This window comes from Hypanus sabinus, chromosome 16, assembly GCF_030144855.1.
Source record: "Hypanus sabinus isolate sHypSab1 chromosome 16, sHypSab1.hap1, whole genome shotgun sequence".
NCBI classification, from domain to species: Eukaryota; Metazoa; Chordata; class Chondrichthyes; order Myliobatiformes; family Dasyatidae; genus Hypanus; species Hypanus sabinus.
In genome coordinates this window covers 83,996,850-84,018,916 of record NC_082721.1, presented here as the reverse complement: position 1 = coordinate 84,018,916, position 22,067 = coordinate 83,996,850, and the positions used below count along the sequence as shown (strand labels likewise).

The 22,067-nt window shown below is 39.4% G+C and overlaps 1 protein-coding gene across 3 annotated transcripts in view; it reads right to left on the bottom strand.

Moving 5' to 3' along the window:
* Nucleotides 1-22,067, bottom strand: part of LOC132406525 (far upstream element-binding protein 2-like) — an 80,164-nt gene that overhangs the window by 44,849 nt on the left and 13,248 nt on the right. For all 3 annotated transcript variants that reach the window (XM_059992315.1, XM_059992318.1, XM_059992317.1), the window contains exons 2-11: nucleotides 17,900-17,996; nucleotides 14,083-14,121; nucleotides 12,107-12,143; nucleotides 10,255-10,304; nucleotides 9,252-9,323; nucleotides 5,528-5,585; nucleotides 5,128-5,299; nucleotides 3,812-3,910; nucleotides 2,847-2,954; nucleotides 767-869 (exon numbers count right to left, since the gene is read on the bottom strand). In XM_059992315.1, the coding sequence (XP_059848298.1) occupies nucleotides 767-869; nucleotides 2,847-2,954; nucleotides 3,812-3,910; nucleotides 5,128-5,299; nucleotides 5,528-5,585; nucleotides 9,252-9,323; nucleotides 10,255-10,304; nucleotides 12,107-12,143; nucleotides 14,083-14,121; nucleotides 17,900-17,996 (835 nt within the window). The remainder of the gene's footprint in view (nucleotides 1-766; nucleotides 870-2,846; nucleotides 2,955-3,811; nucleotides 3,911-5,127; nucleotides 5,300-5,527; nucleotides 5,586-9,251; nucleotides 9,324-10,254; nucleotides 10,305-12,106; nucleotides 12,144-14,082; nucleotides 14,122-17,899; nucleotides 17,997-22,067) is intronic.

Genomic DNA, 22,067 nt, shown 5'->3' with positions numbered 1-22,067 from the left:
TGAAGTTCTACGTATGGCAGATCTTTGCTACCCAATGTAGGTTCTTTTTTTTGTTCCTCCATTAGATCACTTTTCACACACCATCCCTACTTGATGGGACAAACTATCCTCATACCTGCCCAACAAGTCAGAAGGAATTAAACCTACACACACACACAAACACCCCACCCCACTCAGTTTAATGGCTGCACCACAGAGAGTTGGAATCATGGCTGTGCTGAGGAGAAACAATTTATGCTAATACTTCATACTCTTCAGTGACACGTTACCCAAGGCAATAACAACTCTGGCACCAGCAGCAACAAAAACAAAAATGTAAATAAAAATAAAGCTTAGCAAAACCATAATAAAATCCAGGAAGACTTCCACTCAATTAATCTTCTGCAGCCCAGTCTTATTTTTGGAAAAGGGTTAAGGATGAAAAGTAAAAAATGTCTTGCTAGTGGACAGGAAGGTAGCAAATGTTTAAATTCAATCCGAAGCATCTGCATAATATACAGGTGGGGAGCTGGTTACACTTATGTGCCTCTGCACAATACTACACAGACAGATTTAATTCTGCCATCTGGGAAAAGAACTGCTCCAATGTCAGCAGCCCAAAATTTACTTACACCACCGGGGAATGAGGTTGTAGGACTAAGGATCAGAGGTATGATTCATACTGGCTGTTACAAGGAGTGATATCTATACAAATACAAATGCCCCATTTTGGTGTCTAGAGAATTCCTGGATTTAATAAGTGCTCAGTGCTTGGAATGAGACTGACCTGGTTTGAACTGTATTCGGACTCCCGCATCATTTTGTATTTTCTTGATCATTTCTCCACTTCTTCCGATCACTATTCCTACTGAATGCCGTGGCACCGGTACCTAAAGTTTAAAAGATGTTACCTGAAGGTCAGAATGTCTATGAATTTATTAATAACCTCCAACCTCCAAAGAGTGCACTCTCCACATTCTTCACCACTATTACTGCCTGTATACATCAAGGAAAGCTTTTAATACATAAACAAGTGTAAACCTGGAGACTACAAGATAGTATCATTATCAGAAATCTTCCCTTACATTCCATATATCCTCTAACCTCTAGAAACAACAATATGAAATAACATGTTGCCATCATCCAACATGAAAATGCAAACTAAAAAGCACAGAGATACAAATAAACAAAAAATTTAAAGTACAGTGTTGTAAATGTCTGGAATTACTATAGAATGAAGCCCACATTTTCAGGGAAAATGGAAGAAACTAAAAGCAGAAATACAAAGTATTGACTAGGAGAAATAAATAAATAACACTTCATCTAAATGCAATATTTCAAATGCTAGTTAGAAGATTCAAAGTACATTTATTATGAAAGAATGTATGAATTATACACCTTGAGAGCTGTTTCCTTACAGGCAGCCACAAAGCAAGAAACTTGAAGAACACAATTTAAAAAAAAAGACCACAGCAACTGTGCTGAGAAAAGGAAAAACATACACAAACATCATGCATACAATAGAAGCAAACAAAGTTTAAGCACTTTGGAGATCTAGAAACAGTTTAGCCACCTCTGCTACTGCAGTATTGTGATCCAACCAAATCTCCTCTCAAAGATTTTAGAGAGCAAATCAAAATCCAGCAGTAACCAGCCAGTCATCTGGAATACCAAGTCTACGTCACATATGAGCACAAGGAAAGCATGCAGAGTACTGCATTTTAGAGTTGCAGAATTAAAACATTTGGTAAAGGAGAAACAATGAGTGTGAGTTAAGCATGAAAATGAAGATTGCCTTCGTTGAGGCCAGTGCGAAGAGTGACTGTGTTCAGTGCTGTCTACCAGCCTCTCGCTCACTGCTGCCAGAGAAGGGTATCTACTTGTGGCGGTTTCCCTCTCCTCCTTGCTCGCTGCTCTGGAGGAATGGCCCATGTTCGAAAGATCTCTCCCTTGATGCTGGTGGAGGATGGTGCTGGAGCAAAGTCTAATCAATACACTTTGTGGATTGTGGACTCCAATTCAAGTTTATTGTGGGTTTCTAGTTTTTCAAGTTGCTCTGACGTTTTTTTGCGAGTTTAAGCAATTTGGAATTGGGCAGATTCCAAATCACTGAGCTGAACTGAAATCTGCCTTTGGATTTTGTTTTATATTCTGTGTTTTCGCTTGTCTTTTTTTGTTTCCGTTTGCGCCATTGGTTTGATTTGCGCATGGGGGTGAGGGGGTTGATGTTTTTTTTCTTCTTTGAACGGATTCCATATTTCTTCTTTGATTCGTGGCTCTCTGTGGGGAAGATGAATCTCAAAGTTGTACACTGCAAACATACTTTGGTAATAAATGTACTTTGAATCTTTGAATTTTTGGGAGCATTTATTGACAAATTGCCCATATTCATCACCAAGGACTAAATAATATAGAGCATTTATGGTCAGATTGTTTTTAGGCCCAATGCCAGCAAATACAGGTGAAAGAAATATCTTTTATGGATACTCAATCCCACCTGAACAAGTTTATTCACAAGGATTGTGCCATGCAACCGCAAGTATATATTAGTCTCTTTCTGTAAACTGATAATCAAAAATTAGGGATAAAATGAACTCCCAGATGACCAGAATAAAAGTGCAAAGAATTTCTACAGGGAGATTTAATGTGACAAACAAATCACAGGCTGAGGCCAGAAAGGCAAAAATTTTAAAGCAAAATTTTACATTATACTTCATGGAAAGTTACCTTACCACAAGATTTCTGAGAAGTGACTAATTTTACAAGGGGCCTTTTGAATTATGTATACATTACACAAAAAATTTTCTTTCTTGAATTCCAAACAAAATATCCAAGAGACTCAAGGAAAAATAAATGGATCTACTTACATCTAAACCGCCAGCACCACCAGCACCCCGGTTGCCAAACTCATTTCTGTCGCCAAATCCTCCTTGGTCACGCTCATGCAAGATCTCCATCACCATGTCTCGAGCTTGCTGCAACCATTCAGAATAAAATTTAACAAAGAGCACATTTTGAATTGCAGTGTCATACATGCACATAACAGCTATCAGGCTTCCAGCCATACTCAAAGTTAATTGATATACGAATTACTTTGTGCTTCAGCTAATACTTAGGCTAACATCGGCTTATTTCTTTCTCAAATGAAAATGAGTCAGTCTAAAGCTAGGTTGCACTGTAACCTTGAACACAAAATTGTGCAGAAGTCACATTCAAATACAGGTCATAGTTTGGACAATGAAAAGGAAAGTTCTATCTTGAAGCACTAGCTTCACTCTGCATCTGACAAATCCAGACTCCTGCTTACTGAGGGTGTCAGATCAACTTCTTCTTCTCATCAAACCAAAATTTGGACCCCAACTGCTCTCCAGAGGCATAAAGGCTCCTAAAGTAATATTCAATGACCAAAAAAGTACCAATGAACTGGTCAGTATTTATCCTTCTACCAGTATCACTTGTATAATCAGAATGTTCATTCCGTAAGAGGTTATTAATAATGCAAATTCAAAAGGATCAAGTCAGAGTTGGAGCAATTTTGCTCTAGTTTTTCTTTTGCTTCAGGAACAACTTGAAAAGCAAAGTATAGTTTGTGTGATCTTAATTCCCCCCTCACGTTCAGCCTGGAGCAATTAAAATGAAGCCACATCTAGGGGAATTACCAAGCTTTTCTTGCAGGTGAGCAGAAACTCCCTTTTGAGGAAACCTTAAAGATTAGGACAAAAAGACATTCAGGGTGTAATTAAAATTGGAAAAGTGACCATCAACAGCTTGCTGCTTGAAAGAAGTGGTATATCTTGAACAAGCAAATCTAGAAATACTTGCAAGATCATACCTGCACTTTAAAAGGATCACCAATAATCCGGAGTGGTTTATCTACATTAGCATTTTGTGAACCATCTTGGATTAAGATCATCTTCACTCCTGCGCGTTCCTGTTTAAAATGAGTGACAGATTAGCTAACATCAGCATATGAAAGACTAACATCCTCATCAATGAAGCTAAATCCAGAAACTAATCATTGCTGACAGCTCTACTGAGCAATTAATTTCTCACACAACATGCACTACACATTATTGGTTTTGTTCAAATAATTATTTGTTCAACAATTATTTGTATAGATCAGAATCACAACTTGATAAATCATTCTTGGAAATGCAGCACAACACAGGCCTATACAGAAAGATACCATCTGATCACAGTATCTTGAATAAGCTGATGTAATCAAATGTTGGTACCAAATCCACTTCCACGTCTAGCTGGCCAACCTAGTCAATATGCTTAGTTTCATCAAGTAGTTTAATCTTCATCCTCAATATCTGAGGCAATGTTCTTGTTGAAGGTAAATTTTATCACATTAACCACAAATTTCACTCATTCATGGTTTGCTGTTTAGGTATTGTCAAGTGCCAGACTGCAACTAGGCTAGACAGTGACAATTCATTCTTACAAATCATTTGTCCCATTGGTATCAGATTCCCTCTTCTCCAGCCCTTTAACTCTTTCACCAATCAACTTCCCAGGTCGTTACCTCAGCCCCTCTCCCGGCTTCACCTATCACCTGCCACCTTGTACTGCTTCCTCCCTTGCCCCCACCCTCTTACTCTGACTTCTCCCCTTCCTTTCCAATCCCAATGAAGGGTCTCAGCCTGAAACATTGACTGGTTACACTCTTCCACAGATGACCTGCTATGTTCCTCCAGTATTTGTGTTGCTTTGGATTTCTAGCATCTGTTGATTCTAATTGTACTCATCCAATTCATTTGCCAGCAAAAAGAGAGCTATTGGATAAAAGTAATCACTGTAAATAGGCCAACATAGCCAAGGTTATAGACTATCACGACCAAGGTTAAAAAAGACTAAACTTTGAAAACCTGAATTGAAAACAATAATGAGCACATCAAGCACCGTGTGAGGAAACAGAAACAAATTCCCTGATTGGAAACATTAATTGTTTCTCTCTCTGTACCCGTGCTTCCAACCTTTTTTTATTTTATGCCAAATGACCCATTACCAACAATAAGCACATAGTTTATCCTCAAAAATTTTAACATGGCTTCATCCTAAAGAAAAGGCTGCATTACATGAACTGATTTTCTGGATTTTCATCCTTTAAATATACTTATAATTTTACCCTTCTATCTTTAATACCTGAAGCTGTTTGATGGTCTCTCCACCTTTGCCAATAATTAGCCCAGCCTTCCCTGCTGGAATTACTATTTCCTGAATAGATCCACTCTGGCCATTCGTGGAATCGTGGGACTGACCCGGTGGCCCACCTCGACCCCTGGACACTATTTCGTCCAACAGCATCTTCGCTGTCCTGAAAAGTAAATACACTTGTTAAATCTCAGGTTCTGCTTAACTACAACTAATTAAATTTCTAGTTAAGTTATACTCGCACTAGCAGATGACCCCCAAGACACTGTGTTTACTATCATAAAACTGGGAGCTGAAAGCTCCTGAGGATATTTAACGAAGGACTAGTTTTGCCAATTGCATCATGCCACACCTCAACAACGCTGTTAGTAATGGGGACATAAGCACTTACTGAATTGATTCCGAATTTCCCGTCAACGAAACACATCGTTCTGGCAAACCTCCACTTTCTGGAAGAAAAAAAAGATTTGTAATCTACAATTAAGGGCAAATTTCAACACAGTCTGAATACAAAACACATTTCACGATGTACAATGAGTAAACACTTAAGGGTCTATTCATTTTAGCTGGTAAGAAAAAAGTCTGTAAATTTGTGTATGTGTAAATTTAGCAACCTCCTGAATAAGGCTCCATATAATTGAAGAATAAGGCAGTTATATAGTATTAGAAATAATACCTCTCTCCCCCATTGTTTGCTAGTGCTGCACAAAAGACAACTGCAAATTCTGGGCCTAACATATTGATGCAGCTACAAAGAAGGCATAACAGCAGCTATATTTCATCAGGAATTTTAAGGAGATTTGGCATATCACCAAAGACACTCACAAATTTCTACACATGTATCGTGGAGAGCATTCTAAAAGGCTGCAGTCTGGTATGGGAGGCCTACTGAACAGGATTGAATAAGCTGCAGAGAGTTGTAAACTCAGTCAGCTCCATCATGGGCGTTATCCTCCATAGTTTCCAGGACATCAAGGAGTGATGGCTCAAAAAGACAGCACCCATCATTAAGGACCTTCATTACCCTGGGCCTTCCCTCTTCTCACTGCTACCATCAAGGTGGTGGTACAGGAGCCTGAAGCCACAAAGTAAACAATTCAGGAACAGCTTCTTCCCCTCCACCAACTGATTTCTGAATGGACGCTGAATCATGAATACTACATCACTATTTTTTTTAATTTAACTGTTTTATATATTTACTGTAATTCAGTTTTCTCCCAATTATTATGTATTACATTATACTGCCGCAACAAAGACAACAAATTTCACAAATTATGCCGGCGACAAGAAACCTGATTCTTTTTATTCAGGTATGACAAACTAAATTATCAGGTCTTAACTGCATTAGCAATAAAGCTCATTAACAAGATAATTTAAATGAATTGCATAGTTTGTGAAAGCATTAACTAATCTCTGAGGTAGAGCTGGAAACCTTCCATTCCATTAACTCAATGCTAACGTTAGAATGATCTAGTCTAGTGGTCACCAACCTTTTTAAGCCCAAGATCCCCTACCTTGGCCTTAGAAAAAGGCAAGATCGACCCCAGATCAATTAGTTACATGCATGCGCACCAGGGTAGAAAAGACCAGAAGTAAAACCCCACAACCCAGAAGTAGAAATAATATAAATACTGGGGATACCCACCTTTTTTTTTGCATTGTGGACCGGTTTAATATTGATAATATTCTTGTGGATCAGCTGACGGGGGCGGGGGGGGGGGGGGGTGTTAAACACGACCAGAATACAGCGATACTCGAAGCAGGTTCCTTATGTCCAGTCTATTCTAGTTTGCGCGGCTCTCGGTTTCTGTCCCACTTGCTCACGTTTTTTCCACTGAGAAAACTCAGCCGGTTTGTCTTTAAGTGCTGGGTGCTTGGTCTCAGGGTACTGAAGCAGTTTTGAGACATTGCCTCATTAGGCAGCCTCCGGGCCTGAACTCAGCCTCCCGCCCGCCCACCGCCAGACACCTTGGCCAGGTGCGGCTGGTTGTGGGTGAGGTGAGAAGACAAGTTCAGGGCCAGACGTTCCCGTACCGGGGCCGCGATGGTCCCAGTCCGGAGAGCGTAGCCGACTGAGTGGGGAATGGGACAAAACGCCCGCCAACCCCCCCTTGTAGGATCTATCGGCCAACAAATGTTTGTTTCAGTAGATCACAGCACGATAGCCACTCTGATACTTGTACGAAACGCTGAGTCCGAATTAGGTCGTGTGCGAATATTTTAGCACCAGGTTCCCCACGAACATTCGGTGTGGTAAACAGGTTCAGAGGCAGTGCTCCAGGCCAGTAGCGACAGCACTTCCCGCCGGCCGCCCGAGGCCAACCGGTGATCCCTGGTGCGAAAGTATCACTGCGTTTAGTCGGCTGATGACTTCGCGTGGGTTCAAGTTCAACAGTAGGCGCAACAGGGAATGAGGAAAAGTGCAGCTGACTGACATCAATTCCTCGTGGCCCGGTGGTTGAGGACCAGTGAATTACACTGTGTAGTGCAGGAGAGCTATACGCATGCGCACTAGACAGAAAGAACGGAACTAAAACCCCGCAACCCGGAAACAATCTCTCAACAGTATTTGTGTATTTATTTTTTCAGTTTTTGTCGGGATCAACTGGGAAAGTCTCAAAGATCGACTAGTCAATCACGACTGATGGGTTGGCGATCACTAATCAAGTCAGTCATCTTCAATTCCCCTCTAGTTCTGCGAGTGAGTTACTTTCCTTCATGTATGATCCTACTCCATTTTGAAAGCCGCAAATGGATCTGCTAGAATTGCTCTTTGCAGCAGCATTTCCCACACCCGGTGATCCATGTATTGTATTTGCATTTTGCCAATCACTTTCTATCTACATCCCATAGCTCCCCAAACTCAATGAAAACTCTTTATCATTGTTACAATGGTTTTGATTTCTGACATTTAATCATATCAATTACCCCTACTGCAACAATTGTTATGACTTCAGTCCCTCACCCCTAGAATACTCCAATAAATATTTTTTGTTCCCATTCCAGAGAATCAAATCCTTCCTCAAGAATCTCAATACTTTTATTTTGTCTGAACCAGTGGTATGATTTAACACTCATACAAGACTGGATTCAGGGTGGAGGGACAGGGGCTCAGAGGGAGAACATTTTTACCCTGCCTCTGTTCTGCTTGTTCAGCAAGCCAAACAAAACCAAAAGCACTGAATTGCTGATTTAAGGTACAAAAAAAAAGGAAGAATACCAATTAACATGTGAACACCTGGCTAGAAAGCTAATTGAAAGCTCATTATTACAATTTGGAAGAAAAGTCACAATGATACTGATTTGCAACAATGCAAGGTGTTGGGACCAGATTCACGATATGACAGCCATGTACGTAAAAGCCATTAGCCTGGATACTAATTATGTACTCGCTCCAGGATCCTATCGCTTGAATCAGGCCAGCATAATGGTCTCCTCTCACTGTCCAACAAATGTTATATTAGTAAAAGAATGGGAGCAATGTTTACTTGGTCAGGGAAGAACAGAGCTAATGTGAGATCTTAGCTTTGGATGTAATTTTTATTGGCTGGATATGATTAAAAAAAATGGGCATCCATTACGATTTACAACCCTGCTTCTGAGTTTTATTTTGGGGATTTATTAGCTGATCTTCTATAGGGCCAACAGCTTGATGATATTTCAACCAAGAGAATTACTATACTTAATTCCAGAAAAACCCTGGCATTACTAACAGTTAACCAATTGACCATTCAAAGGACAGCAAATGGGACAAAATACTTCTTTACTTGACTGTCCCAAACTTGGTTGACTATATGTCTTATGCCTTTAAGAAGTGCCAAATCTGACTCTCAACACTTGTTTTTGTCCAGGTTGAAACCAGTTTAGCAGAGACAAAGCTAAAACCCATAACATTTAGGGCAGAGCTAAACATAGGTAGGGCTATCAAATAAATTCGAAAGGAAATTTATTGAAATGGCAAGAACTCCCAGTGAACAAACAAACTGAGCATCTACAGCAAATTCTTTAAAATTACACATGCAAGCAATACACATTATTAGTTTCTAGAATTTCATAAACCACTGTAACAAATAAAATAAAGTTGAAAAAGAATTGCCAAAAGAAGTCCACTGCACCTGGAGCAATCTGTACTTTGCAACCAGATTCCTGCTGTATTCGGTTTATCTGTTCCCCACCACGACCTATGACTGAAATAAAAACATTTGCTGACATATTGCTGCTATGTGTATGTATAACAAGATGGCTACACGTTTTCTGCTTCCAAGAGACACACCTAACAACTTACATGCAGTTTACAGATAGAAGAGTCAAATACCTCTATGTAGTCTGGCATAACTGCACCCCATTATGCTACGCTCCTAACATCATTCAACATTACACCAGACCCCAGACATTTAAGAACATGCAAGATTTCTATTTTTTTCTCCTTATCCCAAGCTTTGAGGGTAATACATATAATCGCATGGCTCCCAATAAAAAAAAGGGGCACGGGGGAGGGGAGAAATGCTGGAAAAAATTTCTATAATTACATGGCTGATACAAGAAGAACATGAAAGAGTCTCTAAAACAGGCAAACAAATTTAAGAAAAATGGAGATTTATGGGCTGTGTCGAGGGGAGGGATGGGTTAGATTAATCAATGTGTAGGTTGAAATAGGTCAGCATAACATCATGGGCTAAAGGGCTCCTGTTGTGCTCAATTATTCTATGGATAACCTCGATACTTGAAGTACTTCATGCAAAGATACAAACTTTGCTTTGGGTATACAGAACTTTGCTTACTTATTAGTTTACTCTTTACAATGAAGGGACAAATAAGGACTTTTCCACCTTACAAGATCATGCACATAAAGGAACTCTGTTCTCGAAACAAAATCCAAGCCACAGCTTCAAAGATACAGGAGCTGGGTTATGATACCTAAAGCAACACATACAAAATGCTGAAGGAACTCACTGGGTCAGACGGCATCTAGAAATTAATAAACAGTCAACATTTCAGGCCAAGACCCTTCTTCGGGACTGATAATACGTATCTTTTTTCTCATAAAATAATCACATGGCCATGGTATAGTTGTTCAAGGAAGAATGAACAAAAACTGTACTCATACATTAGACTTACCAAGACCAACCATCCCATCTGGTACTCTGTAATCCTCTGTAAGAGTTGTCCTAAAAAAGATGAGGAGAATGTCAGTGGATGGACATACAGGTGAACATAAATTCATCAGAACCAAACCATAATCTCATTCTTCATGGGTTGCACTACATAAATAAAAGTACAATTTTATTATAAAATTGAATACAATTAGGATTATGGATACTATTATCATCAGATTAAAGTTATTTCCACTTATTGATAAATTTCAATTTATCAGTAATAACCAGTTTAAGACAACATTTCTTTTGTTTGCTGATTTTATTAGGATAAGCTATTGACTTTGTAAGAACCTCCGTGACATCAAATGATACTTTTCAAATTTCACAACCACCAGACACTGATCTGGAATACCATGGCATAATGATAAAATTACAGGACAAATATTGACCCCAAGCACAGCATTCATAGGCCTGGAATATCAAACCAAATGTGTAACTGCATCCTGCCACAGCAATAGTGTAAATTAAAATCATGCAATTTAAATAAATACCATCAGCAAAAGTAATCTACCCTTAACCACACACGACCTGGGAGAATTTCTCGATCCACCAGTGGTTTACTCATGACAACTCTCTGAAATGGCCCAAATCTGTAGTATCCAGGAAATCTTCAACAAGTGGTGCCTCAAAAAGGCGGCGTCCATCATTAAGGACCCCCATCACCCAGGACATCCCCTCTTCTCATTGCTACACACACACATATCTTCAGTTCTCTTCTCTATTATTATGTATTGCACTGTACTGCTGTTGTAAAGTTAACAAAATTCATGACAAATACCAATGATATTAAACCCAATTCTGAAATAAAATGCTAATCTAAAAACTGTTCTGATCAATGATTAAGTTTCAATGCCAAGTTTAACTCTGCCAACTTTCACAAGACATGAAGAATCACACTTCAGACCCACACGATCAGCCTTAAGCAAACATGCTCAGACAAACTCAGCAATGCTACAATACATAGTGCAACACAATGGGTCAATGCAAGCTTACACAACAGGCCGTATGAGACACTACAAAGCAACAAGATTATCCGAAACAATGTTTAAAGCTGGAATGAAAGCAGTCCCTCCCAATAACACAATACACCAGTTGAAAACATTCGCCAAGCAAGCAGAGACCAACTCGGTTCAAAGTAAGATGATGAGAGGTCTACACTCGTATCCCTCTATTCTATTTAAACAACTGCAGACAACCCCTGACAAAATTGACAATGCACAAGGCAAGCAATTTTCATTTGGAGAACTATTTTATTAATATGCTGAGAGTCAGGTAGCCAATCTCTCATGGTAGCCTTGCATTACAACATTTCTTATTACAATTTTTGCATTGTGCATGACTTGCCACATTATAACACACTTCACTCATTTTGTGTAAATTTGGTGAACAATTCAGTAACTGAATCTGTACTATAAAGACACTTTTGTTAAAACCTGTTTCTCTATTCTCACTCCTTTAGGGCCAGAAATGCTTGACAAAAATTCATCACCCATGACTACAAATCTCACTGAACTCAGTCAAAACCCACCAACCACGCATCAGTTACAAATGAAAGCAGAAAAGACTCCCTCACAAATCAACAGCAGGCTTCCAGTGGCAATTACTATGCAGCACTCAGAAGGACACCAAGACAAATGCCCATATCCAATCCTTGAAGCTCGATAGCTAATCATGATCTCTCATTGGTGTCACAATTGAGATCGGTTTACAGTACAGATTGAAATGAAGGTTGCAACGTTAAGATAATGAATTCTTTTTCTCAGAACCACAAGGCAGCAGCTGAACATTTAATGTTAATATTTCGCCCCCTTTACCTTTGCTGATGTATGGCTGCAAGCTGGGCTCCAATTGCTAGGAAGGAAAAAAATAAATTTACAGGAAAAAACAATTTCTATATATAACATAGCATTTAAAAGTCAAATTGTATAGTCAAAAGTTGAATATATCAGTCATAGAGAAATACAGGGCCATTAGCCCATCTAGCCTGTACGGAACCATTTAAATTGCCTACTCCCATCAAACTGCATCAGGACCACAGCCCTCCATGACCCCACCATCAATCCAAACTTCACTGAAATGTTCAAAATTGAACTCACATGCACCATCTTTAATCAATGTAATGTTCCATTATTAATTCAATACACTAGAAGCTATTGCCAAGCTTAGATGTCCAAGAGATGGACACCCCGACAAAGAGCTCCCTTAATACTACCACATTCAGAAGTCCAACATATGCATATACTGTATGCTCATTCCTAGAAATAACTTTTAGCTATGGTTCTCTTACCAATCTCAGTGGTTTACAAGCCATTCATTACAAAACTATAGAGATATGATTGCTATATCTCTACCGTATTGTAATGAATATTAAATGATTTCAGCATAGCTCCACTTTTTGACAAATTAAACTTCAGTCTAATGCTGATTCTAATTTTGATGACAATCATTACATCAAATAAAGTGTGCAAGATATTTAAGTAATCAAGAAAAGCATAATTATAAATATACAAATAGATAGGTGAAATGATGGATAATTAGGCCAACACGTGGCTGAGTGACTTGCCAACTCACAGGTGAATCTTCACACAAACTACTTAATGCAATGCTGAGTGTAGGAAACCAGAGCAGGGCTTCTAGCCTTCAGAACAGTCTGCCCTCCAATGTCTTGACCTATCATTGCTTAGACTACACTTGAGAGTACTGTGTGCAGTTTAGCCCACCACACTTTGGGAAGCAAGTGAGAATGCGCAATAAAGTGCACAAGAATGTTGCTTAACTGCAGGGTTCGAGTTCTACAACAGATTAGATATGCTTCACTGAGCTAAATGTAGACGTTTATAAGGGACATAGGGGAGATAATCATTTTTTTCTATGGTAAGGCAAAGGGATTGTTCAAAAGGGTAGAATTTAAAGATCTGGGACTATTTTCTCCCCCTATCCATGGAGTGGTAGGTATACAGGCGGCCCCCGTTTTATGAACATTCGCTTTATGACAGCTCGGTGTTAAGAAAGACCTACATTAGTACCTGCTTTTGCTTTTATGAGAAAAAAGACACCTGCTTTATACATGTGTTTACCCTGAGAAAGACTACCATGACCACGAAGTCTTTTGTGTGCCCATGCAAGAACGTGCCGATTTTTTTCCTCCAAATCGATTTTGGCTTGCTGTCTTTCCTATTCTGATAAGTGAAATTACACTGTATATACAATATTTCTACTTTATATAGACTGTATATTTATATCATTCCTGCTTTTACTGTATGTTTGTGTTATTTGGTAGGTTTTCTTTGGGTCTGGGAACACTCAAAAATTTTTCCCATATAAATTAATGGTAATTACTTTTTCGCTTTATGACATTTCAGCTATCTAACGGTTTCATAGGAACGCTCTACCTTTGGATAGTGGGGGAAACCTGTATGAAACAAGTTGCCAGAGGAAGTGGTAAAGGTCAGTACTATTACAATATTTAGAAGATATTTGGGCAAGAATATAAATAATAGGTTGAGGAGGATATGAGCCAAACACTGGCAAAGGGGATTGGTATAGATACACAAATTGGACTGAAAGGCCTGTTTCTGTACTGCATAATTAAAAACTCGCAATAAACTAAAATTTAACATTACATTATGTTCTTTGCTGATCAGAATATCCTTGGATTTAGCACTATTCTCACACCATTTGTAGCTTCACAAACTAGCCAGCTGATTTCCTAAACTTATTAACAAATTTACCCCAATTCCTTATGATAATACAAAACATCTTGAAAACCAACAGAGTAGGTGCTACTTACGATCACTTTGTGCTGCTATTTTTTTGCTGTCTGGCTGATCTGTAAAATAGTGAACAATTTAAGCTGTTGTGCATATGAAAAACTGTTCATGTCAGATTGCATTCTTAACCCTGCTGCCCACCCTCCTCCCTTTGTGCACAGTGGCAGGAGTACAGAAGTGCTGATCACTACGCAAAGATCGACATTCAGCACTTTACAACCAGCTCACTTAAAAAAATGTATCTAGTCTCATACAAATTGTAGACTAGTAGCCAATGCTGTACTTTCACACTTACCACAGAATTTTACATTCCTGCTAACTTATAATCAGCTGTTTCATAAAAATAGGGTGTATTTACATGATTTGGTGTTAACTCCAGTAGCCTTAATCATTAAAGAACATTATTTGAATGGAAGGTCAATTCTGCCATTATGACACCAAGGAGTACAGGTTAAAGTTATCACTTCACTGAATCTTAAACTGTTACTGCTAAAAATAGACCAATAGCAAGACCAGCTGGGAGTTAGTTAACAAATCTAGCAGCATTACACAGGTGATAAAGGAATGATGCTTGCATTTGTTGACTTCAATCTAACAGCAGAAAGACACAGGCGCTGGATTTTTGATCCACTGCAATAGAGCTGCTCAATTTCAGCTACAAACAAAAGATCCTCCAATCTCAAATTACACACAAATCAAGTTTGATGGATTTCTGGCTAGATATGAAAAAGATGGGCAAGCATCAAACCAGCATCTGGGTTACTGTATGCATATCAGGTTGTTAAAGAAACTGAAAACAATATACAAAGCTTTCCTAACTTTTTGTTACTAATGTGAGAAATGCAAGTATAATTATAATATACAGGAGATGGTTTGGGAGGGAGCAGTTCAGGAACAGCTATTAGTCTTCAACCATCAGGTTCCTGAACCAGCGGGTAATAACTTCACTCACCTTAACAATGAACTGATTCCACAACCTATGGACTCACGTCCAAGGACCCTACAATTCACGCTCTCAGGGTTATTTATTATTTTCCTTGGCTCAAACTGGTAAAACCTGAGATGTGGGCAAAGCTAAGAACATTCATTTCTCAATTGCTACTAACTATTACTGTGGATGCCTAATTGTTTAATGCTATTGTGTAGTGACTTTGGGATGACATCAGTGATAGATATTACTTTTGGGACAATGTATATACTGTTCATGTTCCATTTCCTCTTTTAATTCAGTTACGTGTGTTTGGAATAGCTATATCCATTAAGTTGCTCTTGCTTGTTTATGCTGAGTATATCCATATGGTTATTATGGATTGTTGGATTGTCCAATCCGTGATAATGATTTTTTCCCCTTTCTTTTTCTCTAAGCAGTGATTTTTGGTTTCTTTTTCTTGGGTTTATATTTAGCCTTTTTTTAAAAAAATATTTTTTAATTGAGTTATTCGAGTTTCTTGCTTTGTGGCTGCCTATAACCAAATTTCAAAATGTATAATTTATACATTCTTTGAATAATTATTATTATTTGTATTTGCACAGTTTATTCTTTTGCACATTGGTTGTTTGTCAGTCTTTGTGTAGTTATACTTCTTCGCTCTACCATGAAGGCCCACAAGAAAATTATATTAGGCACTTTGATAATGAATTTACTTTTGACCTTTGAACTGCATGTATACTGGCCATGCCCCATGCTGCAGCAGGATCATTTGACTGGGAAACACAGCAAGAATGGAGCTGGAAGATGCAGCAGAAACCTGAAACCCAATGTGATGCCAGCTACACACAGGCAGCAGGCAAGACAGACATGAATTGCAAATGATGAGAGAAATTTGGCAACAAAAATATAAAATCAGAGCAATGCACAACTTGAAATTAAGATTAGATCTTCTCAGCAACAAATGAAATCCCTTAAACAAAGGAATGTTATGCATTTAACAAGAGATGGCTTTGTTGAACTTTGTGCCTACTAGGTCTTTTTAAACGTTTAGAAAATGCAAAAGAATTGCAAACAGCTAAAACACAGTATTCATACATTTTGACTTAAATTTGGAAAACATTTCTATATGTGAGCACGTCAAGTCAATTCAAGGTAAAACAATTCCTCCAGAATCTAATCTGGCAGGATAATGAAAGACAAAAGAAAGTCTGCAGATGCTGGAATTCAAGAGCAACATACAAACTGCTGGAAGAACTCAACAGGACAGGCAGCATCTGTGGGAGGAAAATGAACAGTTGAAGTTTCAGATCAAGACCCTTCATCACAGCTGGAAAGAGCAGAGAAGCCAGTACAAAAGGGATGTTGCTGATAGGTGAATGAAGGGAAATGGCAAAATATCAGGTGCTCTTCCTCTAATCGGCATAAAATCTATCACTAAATTAAATTCAGATGACAAATTGAACACATACTGGTGAAGCAACTAATTGAACATGTATCAGTAACAAAACAAAGCTGTCGCACTGTTCACATTCTTTTCATTTGTAAAGAACTCTTAACTAACAAATGTCCTTTGCATTTCCACTGCAATTGGTGACAAAAATACACCCAATCCTGACCTTTAAATGTGGATTAGGAAAAAGCTACAATACAAACATACAACCTGGTCTAATCTGCGCTGTCTGTAGACAGGTCAATCTTAGGCACAATATTGAAACATTCCCACAGCCTTTCATCTAGCCTTCCACCCACCACCCTCCGATTTCTTGAGAAAGTGGCATTAAAATTAAATTCAAGGTTAAACAAGATTGCCAACTGTTAAGGTAAATAGCATGGTCAGTGGAATTTAGTACTTTGGTTATCAAATCTGTTCTCTGCTTCTGTGCAGGTGAAATGGTTCACCCTCACATTCTCATCATTTATACTCTGGCATTATAACACAGAGAAAATAGTGTTTGCATTCATTACTCCACTCCAGGGAGTAGCTTGCATGAAAATGAAGGGTCTTGACTTGTCCGTCTGGCATCCAAGGCAAATCAGGTGTTCAAATTTTACGGCAAAATAAAAGAAAAAGTCAGGTCCATTTATTGTGGCCGGCATGACAAAAGGCTGTAACGACATTTAAAACACATGTATAACTCGAATAAAAACAGCTGAAAACTCACCAAATCTTAATTTTTCAATAGAGTAGAAGTTAAACCGGACTGCGAAGCAAGAATTTCCAGCCATGGGACAAGAGCATTAGCCAAAATGTGCCCTTTTTCTAACATCTCTACCATCTCCTGCTTTTCTAGATAGAACTCAATTGTAATCTAAACATGTTTAAACACCTGCTTCAATGTCCCTCCTGAGATTTATGCCACCACTCTTGGTTGCAAAACAACTCTATTCTTGATCTCATGCTTCTAATTTTAGCTCTATTCTGGCTCCTAAGTACTTTGATTTAAGTGGGAAAACCGTCATCAGCTTGGTCAACCTCCACAAGTTTAGACCCGGCCACTTTGAAGTCTTGGTAACAAACTGACATTACCATCTCCAAACTCCATTTTCATTAAAGAGTATTGTTCCTTTGATTTAGTGAGTAAAAATCAAGTGAACAACAGCGATCCACAGCAAAGCTCAATTCTCCAGGGCTATAGTTTGTGACCGTCTCCATCTGTCACAACAGCTGCAATCAGCACCATGACAATGATATTACTTTACATCAATATTAACCAATGTTAAGCTCCACACCCAATCCATTCACCATCCCCCTCAATCTCAACTAAATTAATTCATCCTGCGCCCAGAATGGATCAATTGACAACCAGAGTAGAAGTTTTACAGAAATAGCAGCTTGAGCTGTAACACAGTGTACCTTAAAAACTATATCATAGATTGCAGATGACTGCGTCAAGTGAAAGTCTTACCTCCATCTTCCAGTTGTCTCTTTTGACCAACAAATCCAAATTCTGGCGTGCTGTGGTTTACTGTTGTGGCAGTGTCACCTCCAATTTTAGCAGCTATCTGCATAGTCATTAAAAGGCACAGTCAGTCATTCATGGTTAAGTATCATATGCTTCAAGTTCAAAACAGTTGGAAATGAGGCACAGTTCTACATCCAGGTAGTTCTACATGGGTAAAAATCACCTCTTACCTTAAGTTTACAGTTTCTAACCAGACTCAGAAGAAACTGGGTGGCCCAGTCTCAGAAAAGTCACTTCAGAAAATCCTGACTAGCAATGTTGCATATACACTGTGCACTTACATCAGACTCTCAAAATATAACAGCAACTTCCTAACACCTTAAGTAGTTATTCACTTAGGCATAACATTTATGTGGCAACTATAATATCAGCCTTCAAAACTATAGGTCTGTAAAATGTTTGTGTTGCTAAACATAAGCTGACAAGTTCCAAATGGGAGGAATCACATTAGCATAGTAGTTAGCACAGCACTTACAGCACCAGTGAACGGGGTTCAAGTCCCAGCGCTGCCTGTAAAGAGTACGTATGTTCTCCCCATGATCGTGTGAGTTTCCTGAATGCTATGGTTTCCTCCCACATTCCAAAGACATACAGATTAGTAGGTTAATTGGTCACATGGGTGCAAATGGGCTGTGCAGACTTGTTGGGCCAGAAGGGCCTGTTACCATGCTGTATCTCAAAATAAAATAAAATCAAAGCAACACATTCTCACTTCCTGAAGTTGTGAACATTAATGTAATGGTGCTGACAATGAGCAAATAGCAACCATTCTACAACATTTTCACAAAACCTCAAAGAAAGGCAGCACAGAACATTCCTAAGCGACAAGTCATAAAGCACATACTAAACATAATACACTCAGCCCTCTTTAATCGTGGGTTCCACGTGCACGGATTCAAGCAACTGTGGATCAGGAAAACCCAGAAGTTCTCTCTCCAGCACTCGTTGTTTGAGCATGTACAGACTATTTTTTCTTCTCATTATTCCCTAAACAATACAGCATAACAACCATTTACATTGTATTAGGTATTATAAGTAATCTAGAAATGACTTAAAAGTACATGCAGTCCCCGGGTTATGAATGAGTTCTGTTCCTGAGTCCATCTTTAAGTCAGATTTGAAGTTGGAACAGGTACATCCGATATTATTTAGCATCAATTAGTCAAACGTTTTTCTTAGTATATAGTACATATTTTACCTTTCTATGCATTGCTTGGTAATAATTGTAGCTTTCATCAGGGCAGGGCCTTTCACATGCTCCATTAAAATTGTTCCGATCATTGACCAACTGTAGCCCAACGCTTTTCCAATGACTGATGGCGTTTCACCTCTTTCTGATCGCTTTATTACTTCCACCTTATTTTCAGTCGTGATCATGATTATTTTCATGAACGGAAACACTGCGGATTCAGAGCTGCATCGCTGGGTCCTAATGTCCACCGCACTGAGACCGTTTAAATAAAGTCTGGGGTTCCACTGGGTCCTAAAGACCACTGTACTGCGACAGGTTAAATAGGGGACTTCAGCATCAGTGTTTTTTGGTATCCGCGGGTGTCTCGGAACCAATCCTCCGCGGATAAGGAGGGCCGACTGTATAGACAGTGCATATCTACACAGTGTGAAGGGCAGCAGGGTGGAGATACATCTTCACCGGAGGAGGTACAAGATGCTCCTTCCCTCCGCTAGCCTGCTATTTACCCTTGGACAAGGTGTAGCACCTACTTATCCTCCCAATCAGGGTCACGTGAAGCCATGAGAGAAGGTAGTGGGTGGTCTTATGAGCAGCTGATGCATATCGCAAGTCCTGGTTATGCGACCACTGGTGCCAGTCTAGATAATCTATGAAGAGTATTGATAATGGCTGGGGTCAACTGTTCAGAAGGCGCAATGGCAAACCACTTCTGTAAAAAAAAATTTCCAAGAACAATCATGGTCATGGAAAGACCAAGATTGGCCACAGCATATGACACAATCCATAAGAAGCAAACGACTGAGAGAGACAAGTATGCCAAGGTTTTCTACCATTTTTCACACCTGCAGCCAGCATGAAAATGAGAATCAGGCAAGAAGCTATACTTCTTCATCCCCAATCCTGAAGGAGGGTCTTGGCCCAAAATGTCGACTGTTAACTCTTTTCCACAGAAGCTGCCTGGCCTGCTGAGTTCCTGCAGCATTTTGTGTGTGTGGCTTAAGCTCCTAGAGGCGCACATGGGGGGAGGGGGGGGGTGGTGAAAGAGGGAAGAGATGCTTCATCTGGACCCAACATTAGTAGTTATCAAAAACATGTGTAGAGCAGGGATGGAGTAAGGATTAACATGTAATAGGTGGGTGGGTGAGGAAGGGTGATAGACAGACGGAGGAAGAGTGAAAATAGCACCAGAAGCTGGGAGGTGGCAGTGATAAAGGAGCTGCAATTATTTATCAGCTTCAGCCTCTGGAAGACAAACAAAGGTGTTTTCCATTTCCAAAGTACATAACCCAACGCCAAATATAAGGATATTGTGAGGCATGGGATCCAGGGAAACTTGGCTGCATGGATTCAGAACTGGCCTGGCCACAGAAGACAGAGAAGCCTGGAGGTCAGTTACGAGTGGCATTCCACAGGGATCTGTTCTGGGACCACAGCTCTTTGTGATTTTTATAAATAACTTAGGCTATATCCTCACTAGACCAGATAAATCCGTAACCGAAGCTTTTTCTCTTCGTTTTGACCCTCCATCCACACTGAAAAAGCATTTTCCTCCCCCCAAAACATGCCGGATTGGGCACAGCAGTGTGGACAGGGTAACCAGAGAAATCTAAAAACGCTGTCATGACATGCCGGAACAGATGATGATGGCAGCGTACCATTTCATTATTTTCTTGAACGCCACCTAACAATTTCAGAATCGACAGCAACGAAACTGAAGCCAGAAGAGTTAGAAATGTACTCACCAAATACTTTGACCCATAACTTACTGAATAATTAAGTAGACTCACTTTGCCTGTTTTCTGTCCTTGCTTGAATGAAGGTGGTTTACCTATTTATGTAAGTACTTCTCTGACAATAGATGTATAACAGCCATACAATGTAACATTGTATGGAAATACAAGATAACACTGATGCAGACATGTTTTATACATATAACCAGGTGCTTTATTAATACAACAGAGTTAATCAGTTTTTCAATGTTCGTCGTCAGCCAGGTCATAATGTCCACAAACTCCTTGTCAGTTGCCTCCATACACTTCAGTATTTGTTTTTTTCAGTTTTAAGTCCTCCTGCGTAAGAGCAAACAGCTGTCTGTCATTTGGCAATTAAGTTTTTCTAGTCTATAATTGAACAAACACGCACCAAGTCTTTCATGGCAAGATTTGACACCAAACATGTTGCTTGTTTTCGGTAGATGTGTCCTGTGCATGCCCAGTAGGAGGAGATTCGCCGAAATACCTGTTTTAATGTGGACGGAGGCATTTTCAAAAATGCTTGGTGTGGACGCTTATTGTTTTTACGCGAAACCGGCGTTTTCAAAATTATCCAGTCTAGTGTGGACGTAGCCTTAGTGGAGGAAGTGGAAGGGTGGGTTAGCAAGTCTGCAGACGACACAAAGGTCCGTGTTGATGTGGATAGTAGGATATAACAGGGCACTGACAAGATGCAGAGCTGGGCTGAGAAGTAGCAGATGGAGTTCAATCCAGAAGAGTGTAAAGTGATACCCCTTGGAAAATCGAAATTGAAAGTAAAGGATTGAGTTCAAGGGCCTTCAAGGTAATATTACAGCTCCATAAAACTCTGATTAGACCACACTTGGGGGTATTGTGTTCAGTTCTTGTCATCTCTTTATTGGAAAGACATGGAAGTTTTAGAGAGGGTGTAGCAGAGATTTACTAGGATGCTGCTGGATTAGAGAACAGGTCTTATGAGAAAAGGTTTAGCGCTCTTTGAAGCAAAGAAGAATGAGAAGTGCATGGAATGCACTGTCTGGGCAGTGGTGGAGGCAGATACATTTAAGAAACTATTGGATATATTGATGAAAGAACAATGGATGCTATGTGGGAAATAAGGACCAGATTGATGTTGGAGTAAGTTAAAAGGTCAGAAAAACTAAGTGAGCCAAAGGCCTTGTATTGT